At 30.6% G+C, this 11945-nt stretch overlaps 1 protein-coding gene across 1 annotated transcript; it reads left to right on the top strand.

The window, feature by feature from the left end:
* Nucleotides 1-2100: 2100 nt before the first annotated feature.
* Nucleotides 2101-6304, top strand: LOC123913308 (hornerin). Its single transcript, XM_045964006.1, has 2 exons — nucleotides 2101-2372; nucleotides 3608-6304. Exon 2 carries the CDS (start codon nucleotides 3887-3889, stop codon nucleotides 5945-5947), a length of 2061 nt encoding a protein of 686 aa, XP_045819962.1. The 5' UTR covers nucleotides 2101-2372; nucleotides 3608-3886; the 3' UTR covers nucleotides 5948-6304.
* The last annotated feature ends 5641 nt before the right edge of the window (nucleotides 6305-11945 follow it).

An 11945-nucleotide genomic window follows, 5' to 3' on the forward strand; every position in this document is an offset into this window, starting at 1 on the left:
TGTAAAATATTTGTCTACTAAGCTTATACAAAACAAATATTCAATCTCTACTTTTTTGAGCAATGTGAGATTTAACTCACCTCACATTTGTCGCAATAGAAATCATACTTCAAATAGAAAAAAGTTACAACATACTAAAACCAAAACACAAGAAGCATCGTTCTGTCGTGTCGCTTTGCAGGACAATGCTTAAACTCGTGGAGGTATCTGTCAGGATCTTGTAATTCTACAATTTCAGCATCCTATTTTTAGTAAAATATCCGTATACACACTCTTTTCACTCAAATTGTACGGATAACGAATCACGTAATCTCAAAATAGCAAACATTTAATATCGAGTATAAACTCTATATAAGTTCCACCATTTAATCTATTAATATATTACTATTTTTTATAACAATTTTAAAACTAAATAAAGAGGGTCGATGCAAAAAATAATAAAATTGGGCAAAAATATTCTCATAATTAGAAAAAGACTAATATGAGCTTAACAATGCTCAACATGAAAATAATTTTGGATTTCAAATAAGAATTCCATATTGTTGATGAAAAAACAAAACGTCAAATAAAAATTAAGTTACAATATACTAATTTATATCACCAGAAACGCCATTCTGTTGTGTCAGCTTGCACGACAATGCTCAAACTAGCTCGAAAATTTGTTAAGATATTGTAATTATATGATTCTATTTTTAGTAAACTATATGCATATACGCTTTCTTCACTAAACTTGCACGATTTAATCTCATAGCAACACACTTTTGATATTGAGTATGACATTGCTCAAACTCGATCGAGATGCCGTCAAGTTCTTATAATTCTACATTTTTTAGTGTCCTATTTTTGTGAAATATATGTATACGAGCTTATACAAAACAAATAACTTAATCTAAAAATAACAAACATTTGAGTAAAAACAATATATAACTCTCACTTTTTAATATGTGAGATATTTTAGGATTACCAGAACAAAAATCAAAACTTAAAATACAAGCGAAGGCTACAACATGCTAAACCAAAGCGAGAAACCTCATTATATCATGTCAGCTTGCATGACATTGCTTAAACTCTACCGAGAAGCCGTCAAATTTTTGTAATTCTACATTTTTACTATCCTATTTTTAGTAAAATATTAGTGTACTCAACTTATAGAAAATAAATCACTTAATCTCAAAATAACAAACATTTGATATTGAGTAAAAACAATATATAACTCTCGCTTTTTAATATGTGAGACATTTTAGGTTTAAGAGAACAAAAATCAAAACTTCAAATACAAACAAATGTTACAACATGCTAAACTAAAGCTAGAAACCTCATTATATCGTGTCAGATTGCATGACATTGCTCAAACTCAACCAAGAAGCCGTCAAGTTCTTATAATTCCACATTTTTAGTATAATATTTTTTGTAAAATATTTGTATACTCAGCTTTTACAAAACAAATATTCAACCTCTAGTTTTTTGAGCAATGCGAGACTTAACTCACCTGACACTTGTCACAATAGAAAATCATACTTCAAATAGAAAAAAGTTATAACATACTAAAACCAAAACACAAGAAGTATCGTTCTGTCGTGTCACCTTGCATGACAATGCTTAAACTCGTGGTGATAGCTGTCAGGATTTTGTAATTCTACATTTTTAGTCTATTATATTTTTAGTAAAATACTGTATACTCAACTTATATGAAACAAATCACTTTATCTCAAAACTTTTAAATCGAGTAAAAACGATACTCCCTCCGTGACAATATATTAATTAAAATAATCTCTTGTTAAAAAAATATTAATTAAAATAATCTTTTTAAGTTCATTGCATACTTAACGTATCTGGTCTTCCGTGACAATATATAAGCAAAAATCATCTTTTTAGGTTTATTGCATATTCAATGTAGGTCTGTAGACCAGATACATTGAATATGCAATGAACTTAAAAATATGATTTTTGATTATATATTGTCACGGAGGGAGTATATAACTGTCACCTTTTAATTATTATTAATTATTATCTTTTAGATTAAAAAAATTAATTATATTTATTCTTAATTTTATTTAGACTAAAAAAAAGGAAATAAGTAGGTGGAAAAAAACAAAAAATAGAGGAAAAAATGTAACCCTAGAAATGGGTATTAAATTTGGGTGTAGCGTACGCCCACAGTGTTAACAGTAAACACGCGCCTCTTCATCCTTATTCCTACCTCTCTCACTCTTTCTTCTCTGTCGGCATCTTCTCGTTTTTTCTATCATCTCTATATCTCTCTGTCACTCACACAATCCCTTCTCCAATTACAAAAGCCCTAGATTCAAGCCGCTTCTCATAATCCAAATCCAATTCCAATTCAATTCAAATCAAATCGAGAGACTGCATAGGTAATTCAATTCTCCCTCTGATCTTCAATATTCAATTTCAATTTTTCAATTCGATTTCTCATGCAACCAACTCAATTATCATTTCAGTAACCTTTTTTGTTTTTCATTTCATTCTTTTCAATCTCGAATTGTATTTAACCGTTCGTGCATGTGAATTTTGGAGCTAGAGTTTTATTTGATTCATTTTTTAAACTCTGTTTCTGGATTTTTTGTTTTGATTGAAACTTGAAAATTCTGAGTTTTCCAAGTTTATTATATTTATAATAGTGAAAATTGAATCGAAATATTTCTTCCCATTCATTTTATTTACCTCGAACTGTTTCTTGCTTAATTAACTTTAATTTCAACGTTATGTCATCAATTTCACCGATATATGACTAAATATTTCAATTTTCATGCTTTTATATTTCTTTCTGATATTCTCTTTGTTGGGTAGAGGTTTGAGATTCTAAGTTGAACATTGTTTTATAATTCTCCGCAATCTTCTGGTTTTATCAAAGTTTTGCTCTGATCTGATATGCTATTTTTTTTTTTTAAGAAAAAAAAAAGAATTTTTTGTTGATATATCTAAAGAATATTTGATATTGTTCAAGGTAATTGTTAGTTGCGACAGCTTTTACTTTCTTTTTGGTTGATTAATGACTTTTTCAAGTGTTCGTTCACTTGGAGTTGGGCTATCTATGGTTTTTGCTATTCAAGTTCAGATTTTTTGAATAAAAATTTCATCCTCTGGAATTTCGGTTGTGGTTTGGTGTTCAAATTTGTGGTGAATGATTATTTTTTTCCCTTCAGATTCTGTTAAAATAGATTTTGGTGATCTGGGCATGAAATTTTATTCTGTTCCAATTGATCTGTTATAAACTGCAATTTTTAAGTTGGCTTATGAATTATGATGATGCCCTTTCACTACTGAGATTATGTACCTTGTTTATTTATTTATTCATTTATTTATTAATATGTTATTAATCAGTGTTCTTTATGTTTTATCTCAGATTTCAACTTGCATGGAAAACAAATTTTGAAAACATTTTAAAAATATTGTTTTTCTGTTTTAGATTTATAGTATTTTTCTTATTTTGTGTCATCGAATGTGTAGTGTTTCCTATTCACAAGTTCATGGAGTTTTTTTGCTGTTACTTTCCTATACCATGTATTACCCATTTTAATTCAATGTCACTGCAATCACATCTATTATGGCTGAAGTTCCAGTTCTGACAATGGTTTATTGTCAACAGGATGATTTCTCCCCCCATGTGTTTTGGAAGGAGTCTGATGTTATTGGGTTAATTTGCACTTCAAACAACTGATAAACTCAATCACATTTTAATATTTCTATATATTAAATGGATCGACGTGATACCTCAGGGTTTGTCAGCGGGGGTGCATTGTACTCTTGTGGAGACATCTGACCCTAACTTTGTAGATATAAATCTCTTTATGCCCCGAAGTCAGGCAGGCTTTTCTGTTGAAATTTCATAATTAGGATTAGATATTTTGTTTTCTGCAGTTGTTTTATGGAATCAAGGTTCCAGCACTTGGGATTTCCTGTTAATAATTCTGCAAATGCATTCAAGATTTTGGGCAGCTCTATGCAAGTCGAACAAAGTCGAGCTGATTATTATGGTACAGATACCGTGTTACGACTCGATTCCCCTGGTTCTTCAATCCCCTCCCTTAAGCCTTCCTCTAGGGGAACAAAAAGGAAGTGGGATTTTATTGATGGATGTATGAGTCAGACAGTTGGCTCTTCCTTGTCACTTGGGCTTGGGCGTTCAACCAGTTCATCAGACAGCAAGGGAAGTTCAGCCGTTGCTTGCACTGCTATGTCTTCAGGAAAAGATATCGAAGAGGAATCATCTATGGATATTGAACTGGACTTTACTCTTAACCTTGGCTCTGAGAAGGCACATAGCCTTAGGAAACCAGTTGATTACAATATGAAGACATTGGAGCTGCAACCAAAGTTTGATTTGGAGTTGAGCCTTTCTACCGGACCGTGTGAGTCAGATATTACAAGTGTTCATCTAAATCCATCACATCCTCAATTGAATATGGAGATGGCATCGGTATTCAGCGGGACACAAAATCCAGACGAGGGATCTACGTCATGCAGTTGGAAGCCAGGGATTGTTTTGCCATCTTTGAAGGCATCATTAAATACTGAAGCTAGTTTCCTTTTTAATCAGGCTCCAAAGCAGTTTGATCATAGTCCCATAGTTCAGGACCCGTCCTCAACCGGAGCAAAAAGTTCAGTCACATGTATTTCTGGGCTAACACATCAGCAACAGCCACCACATCGCCACGGTAATTCCAAGATATGTCAAGTTGAGGGATGTGGAAAGGGAGCCAGAGGTGCCTCTGGACGCTGTATATCTCATGGTGGTGGTAGGAGGTGTCAGAAACCTGGCTGCCACAAAGGAGCCGAGGGTCGTACTGTGTACTGCAAGGCTCATGGAGGTGGAAGGCGGTGTGAATACCTTGGTTGCACAAAGAGTGCAGAAGGACGGACAGATTTCTGTATTGCCCATGGTGGTGGCCGGAGATGCAGCCATGATGGTTGTTCTAGAGCTGCCAGAGGGAAATCCGGACTGTGTATTCGGCATGGTGGTGGCAAGAGGTGCCAGAGAGAAAATTGCACCAAGAGTGCAGAAGGTCTATCAGGTCTTTGCATCTCACATGGTGGAGGACGTCGATGCCAAGTATCTGGATGTACAAAAGGGGCCCAGGGGAGCACTATGTTTTGCAAAGCACATGGTGGGGGAAAACGGTGTACAGCACCAGGTTGCACCAAGGGTGCTGAGGGGAGCACCCCCTTTTGTAAGGGCCATGGTGGGGGCAAACGTTGCACATACCAGGGTGGTGGAATATGCACTAAAAGTGTTCATGGAGGTACAAACTTCTGTGTGGCACATGGGGGTGGAAAGAGGTGTGCTGTGGCAGGCTGTACAAAGAGTGCCAGAGGAAGGACTGATCACTGTGTCCGCCACGGTGGAGGCAAAAGATGCAAGTTTGAAGGGTGTGGCAAAAGTGCACAAGGAAGCACTGACTTTTGCAAGGCACATGGGGGAGGCAAGAGATGCTCGTGGGGCCATCCAGGGTCAGAATATGGAATCCAGGCAGATGCTCCTTGTACTTCATTTGCAAGGGGGAAAACAGGTCTGTGTGCACTTCATAGTGGACTAGTACATGATAAGAGGGTTCATGGAGGTCTCTCTTTGGGATCTGGTCAGGATCCTCGTTCTAGCATGCCAGATCATCTAAAGCAGGTACTCTTTAACAAAGAAATGGAAGTGGCTATGATTAAAATAGGGAGTAGCCTAGGCACTGCGGCAGCTCCAAGAACTTGTTCTGACTTGAACCAACTTGAAGTTGCAAGCACTCGCACCTCAGCTGAGGAAGGTGGTCATTATCCTATGTCAGTTGCTGTTCCTGAAGGTAGGGTGCATGGTGGAAGTCTGATGGCCATGCTCTCGGCGGGTTCTAGTAGTGGTACAAGCAGGGGGAAAGGTCTGGCTATTAGTGATCCATCCATTCCAATCAAAGGTTACAACACCATGCCCCAGAGTTGGATTTAAGGCTAGTTATAATTTCTGTTGTTATTATGGTTTCTTTATTTAACATATTTTATTAGCATATTTTACTTTGAAATCCCCTTTGACGTTAGATTCTGTACGAATGATTAGTGCTATTCTAGCGAATACACAAATCGTTTGACAATCTAACGTAGGGGATATGAGGGTAGGGACATTGTACTATGTTAGGTAGTTGGTGATTATGTTCTTCTTCCGTTCCTAGTTCATGTGTAAATATTATTCTGATGAAACATCTTAGCAGGTTGTGAATACATGTTGCTACCTGTAAGGGCTGTAGTGTGCCATGTATTCTATTTAATAATCAATCAATAAAGCCTCCCTGAGTCTTATGTTTTGTTATTATTGTGCACAAGCTTGACAACCATTCTACAGGCTATATACATTGGACTGAGGTTGCTGTCATTTGATTATATTCAGTTTTTGTTTTTTAAATTTCCTCAAAGATGATTAATTGTTTTTATTCTTTTCATTAGCAATATTTTTATTATTTGAGTGGTGTGCATGGACGGCCTTGGAGGAAAAATAAGTATTATTAGTAGTTTTGATGACATGATAAGAAAATACATATTTGTGTGAACTATGTTTGATTTGATCTGCATATATATTTTCGTACCAAAATTATGTATTCACAAATAATTGAAGTGCCGCGAAAGAACCATTTTCTATAATTGAGCTAATGACAATTGGCCACCATAGAAAACTAATAGAGTAATACTAGTAGTATGTTTGAATTTTCAAGAAAAACTTGAATTGTTTTATTTTCGTGCCCTTTCAATTTCACCAAACATAAATGAGAAACAACGTCTTCACAATTAATCTTGTTATAACATTTTTCTTCCACTAGAGCCATTTAATTATATTATATTAATATTTAATATTAGATAACAATTTTACAAGAAAAGGCTACCTAACATTATATACTTAAAAAAGTTAGGCGATTAAATTAAAAATATGAAAGAGTAAATAAGTTGCTTGTGGCCGTTAGGTGAATCTGTTTTATTTGATTTAGTCATAAAAATGCACAATATATTAATGTATAAAAGTCACTACTAAGAAGAAAACAAAGATAAAGATGTAAACTCTCATTTGGTTCTTGAATGGCTTAATTGACAATATTTATTTGACATTGACATGGGATTGCACATCATTAGAGATAAATGTGTTGATTTCTAAGCCCAAACACCATTTTCATTTTATTTATTTTTTATGAAAAACTTGTAACAATTTAGTAACTTGACAAAAATATAAATATAGAAATATTCGTATTTTTATTTTATTTTATGGAAATATGAAAGGATTGCGAAATCAAACAAACTAAAGAGACACTTGTAACATTGTCAAATAATAAAAGAGACGGTATGACAAGTTAAATCAAATAGATTTTCTTTAAAAGATGATGGATGACTCCTTCGATGGCAAGAAGAAGATCCGCACACGCGTTCGTTTCGAGATAAACATAATCAACGTTTTCTCTTGTAAAAAGGAAGATGAAAAACATTTATAAAAGTCATTGAATGAATCATATTCGTAATAATTTTAGAGTTCTTTTCAAAATATACCTATTTTTGTATAAAAAAAAACCTATTTTAAGTCCAAATTATGAGCGTTTGCTTATAAAAAAAAAATCCAAATTATGAGCTACCGGATACCAATTCTAAGAGCCCACAATTCAACCTAGATTGAATTACATGTTCCAACTTATTGTAAAAAATTCTATATAAGATGACCATATTTGAATCTTTCCCTAATCCTCTGCAAACAATGTTACTCAAATTAGTATCGAAAGAACCGTCACTATTTATATTATAACAACCATGTTTGTATTTTCATGATTTTTTTTTATCATTCAATAACATCAGTTTGTATGTTACATAATTTAAAATATGTTAAATCGTCATTATAAATACAAAAATCTAATTTTTGAATCAAAACTGAGTGATTTTCAAATAAGAAGACCAATTAATGAATAAAAATAAGGGGACAAAATCTGTAATTAAACCTTAAAATTAATAATCTCATGATTAACCTAATAAAACTAAGCTTCTTCAAAAAAAAAAACCTAATCTTTTACTAGTAAAAGGAAGGTTGAATTGCTCATAGGCCTTCATTGTGATGATGTGGCATGTTTTAGAGAGCTTGTCATATCTATTTAAAATTTGTCCCACAATTTATTTTGTGTGTCCATTCAACCTCCAAAGTAATTATCTATATATTACAATAATAATAGCTCCCAATAATAATGAAAGAAAGAAAAGAAAAAAAAAAGTCAAATTACAAAAAGAACAATGAGTAGATATATGCTCTTTCATATTTTACACTACCAAATATAAAATATAAATCATGCATGTGTAAATATGATTTGCAATTTGCAAAAATTTACTTTAAATAAATAAACCAAATAAAAAACTTACTCCTCAAAAAAATTTCATGCTTGACAAAATAAATTTTATGAAAAAAAAATACTTTAGTTGTTGAGTTGCTCACAAACATGCATTGTGATGATGTGACACTCTATAAGAAAAGTTTACAATCTCTATTAAAACCTTTTCATATTTCATATAATAGAGTTACTCTAATAATAATAATATATTAAAATATATATTGTATGTTACAATTCCATATCAATGCAATTGAAAACAAAGAATTCTTGGAGACACTAATATTGAATATGTAAATTTAGCTAATTATCAAACACAAGCTCTATATAAAGTTAACCCAAAAGCTAATTATCACCACCACCATATCAGGAAGTCTACCTTCTATGTTTTAACAAAATTTTAATTTATCTATCTCATGCAAAAACTCTATGGTTTCTTTGTCTAACATCTCCATGAGAAAAAGTTATGCATCTTCACCTTCCATATGTTATAGTTACACATTATAGTGTCTTGAATTGATTTAAAAGTTATTGTGTGCATATATATAGTTACATCGTAAGTATATTGGTTTTTGTCCTTGGTAGGTGATGGTGTCTAACCTCTTAGAATATCAGGTATGTCTATATGTGATTGATTAAGAAATTGATATACATATATGTGATAGTTGTCTATTAATATGTTTGTAAATTGGAATTTTTCTATTACTCTGAGTTTGGAACATCTCTAATCATTTTTTATATTTCTTTTTTAGGTTGGATATTTTTTAAAATATCAACCGGTGTTTTGTTCGATGATTAATTAAACTTTGAGTTGAATTGATTAATATGAATATGACTATTTTTTCATGTGAAGGAGGAGAACAGGATAAAACATACTTCTATTTTTGTTTACGTTGCATCCTTGCTCCTTATAAAGCCTATGAAATGGCACCTCATGTAAGGATGTGTATTTAACTCTAATGGCAGTTTGTAAATCATCATTTTTTTTAATTGATATAATGTTTCTAATTAGACAACTTTTCTTTTTCATTTATTATTTTATTAGTCTAATGTTTTAGCTTATTTGTTTCTTATTTTCTTTTTCATTTATTATTTTATATAAGGTAAAAGATTTGTATAAAAAATTGTTGATTAATGGGAATATAATTAATTTTTTTCATGTAAATAAGTTGAAGAGGATAAAAGAGACTTCTTTTTATTGATTTTGAAGTGCCTTAAAATTTATATAGATCGAGAGTATATTGATGTTGGAGGCATTCAATTAAAAGAGGACAATCCAAATAATCTAGAAATATAAATATGTGTCTCATTTTTAAATACTATATTGTCTACAATGTGTAGGTGATCTACTTGATCTCGATCAAGAGAAATATAGAAACAAAAACAAAGTAGAAATTAAAATAAGTTTTTTTTTTGTAGTTGACACTCAAATCATACGGTTCTTATAATTGTAATACATGTAAGAAGTATATTGATTCAACTTGACTTAGAGGTTGTCCAAATATATAATCTTCATGCATTTATAGTATAACACTTGCCTAAATCTGGATGGTTCAATGTGAATATATATGAATTTTAATAGACGGTCCTATTTTAATCTACGTATGCCATCTTATTCTTACGGCCATAAAATGAATCAATGAAAAGAATTGTGCTAAAAACATGTTAGTTTAGAAATTGTGCTAAATACTTTTTCCTCCACTTAGAATTTTACTAAAAACTTTCTAAATTAAATTAAAAAAGACAAAAATTATTAAATAAAAATTGTTGATGCTCATTTGTCAAAATAAATTTTAGAAATTATTAAAATCGTAGATGTTAAAATATATTTACATACATTTAGAAAATATAATCACACATATATTTAAACATATTTACACACAACTAAAATTCACCAATAATTCAAAAATTATTAATTTAATTTATATAATAATATAACTTTTTGGATAAATTAAGTACATATTCTAAAAGAATGTTTACGTTACAGCTGAAAATAAAATAGTGAAATATTTATAAGAATAAGATGACATTTTTTTAAGAAAATAAGAAGATGACACATGTTAAATCTTAAATTCATCTTTAAGACTTTCTTTACCTTAACCAAATAACTAAACCTAAATTCAAATATATAAAATCTTCGTCCAAACTTATATATATTGACAACAACAAATATTTAAGTTTATATAATATAATAAGAAAAATAAAATAAATGTTCAAGAAAATATTAAATAAGAGGGACAAAAACTAACAATAATTTTGAAGAGACACAAACCTCACCAAGAAAAAGAAAAACAAACCAAAAACAAAAGGACCAAGCAAAAAAAAAAAAAAGTGAACCAAACAATAGACTAAAAAATTGGGACTAATAAAGTTGGAATAAAATTTCACCAAGTGAATAAGTGAAAATAAACTCCAAGACAGAGTAAGTAGATAAGTTATTTGGAACTTTAAATTGCATAGAACGTAGTAAACAAATACGCTATTTGATACATAATTTTCAAAAAATGAGATCACGTGGAACAAATAGTCAAAGCCACCATATATGAATCATATTCTATAATCAAAACTTATTTTAACATTTCTCATGAGCAATATTGTCTACAAGTATAATTAGGTATACCTCCAACTCTTATTGAAAATAATAAAATAAGGGATACATCAAAAATAAAAAACAAAGTGACATTTGACGATAAAATTGCAACTCATATAAAGAAAACTAAAATCTTATATGATTACACTAATAAAATAAAAAAATGATACATCCTTTCAAACTTATGAAATATTATAAGAGATCTATTACATTAAAATATAAACAAACTACGATATAAATTAATAAAAAATCTAATATTTTTAAACAACTTTTTTTTTACTCATATACTAATATTAAATATAATCATATTTTAAAATAATATATATATTATTTAACTATATGTGATTATAGTTATCATAATTATTATTTTTTATTTATAAAAATATTTTAATTATACATTTTAATCAAACCCGTGCAACGCACGGGTTTACCCCTAGTAAAACTAAAACAAGTCAATTATCATTTTTAAATTGCCCAAACTTTTGAGATTGTTGCTACCACAAAAGAACTTACTTATGAAATTGCTGCTACTACAAGAACTTAATAGTAGTTCATAATTTAGTTTAAGATCAATTTTTTTTAATCATATTTTAATTTTTATCATTTCTTGTCTAGTTTATTTTTTTTTAATGTAGATGAAGTTATAAACGTCACAAAATTCACACACTATGAAGTTATTAGTTCAAATTCAAGTAAAGGTCAATAGGTCTAATCTAAACATTTTTTTTTTATTTTTTATAAAGTAAATCGGACATATTAACCACTTGTACTCAATATTTTAATTTTCATTTAATGATTTTTTTACTCAATAAAAACAACTAATCATATCATTATAGTTTCTTCAAAGTTATTTAATAGTATTTATTACACAACTTCAAAGTTTTTTTTGACAATAATCTTCAAAGTTTTTTTTTTTTGGTACATGAAGGGGGCAAAACCCAAAAGAAAAGAAAACTAAGAAATTACACGCACAGTCCTAGGCATGGAAACCCCGGAGATATCAGCAAAGAGAG

This window comes from Trifolium pratense, linkage group LG3 (genome assembly GCF_020283565.1).
Source record: "Trifolium pratense cultivar HEN17-A07 linkage group LG3, ARS_RC_1.1, whole genome shotgun sequence".
NCBI lineage: Eukaryota > Viridiplantae > Streptophyta > Magnoliopsida > Fabales > Fabaceae > Trifolium > Trifolium pratense.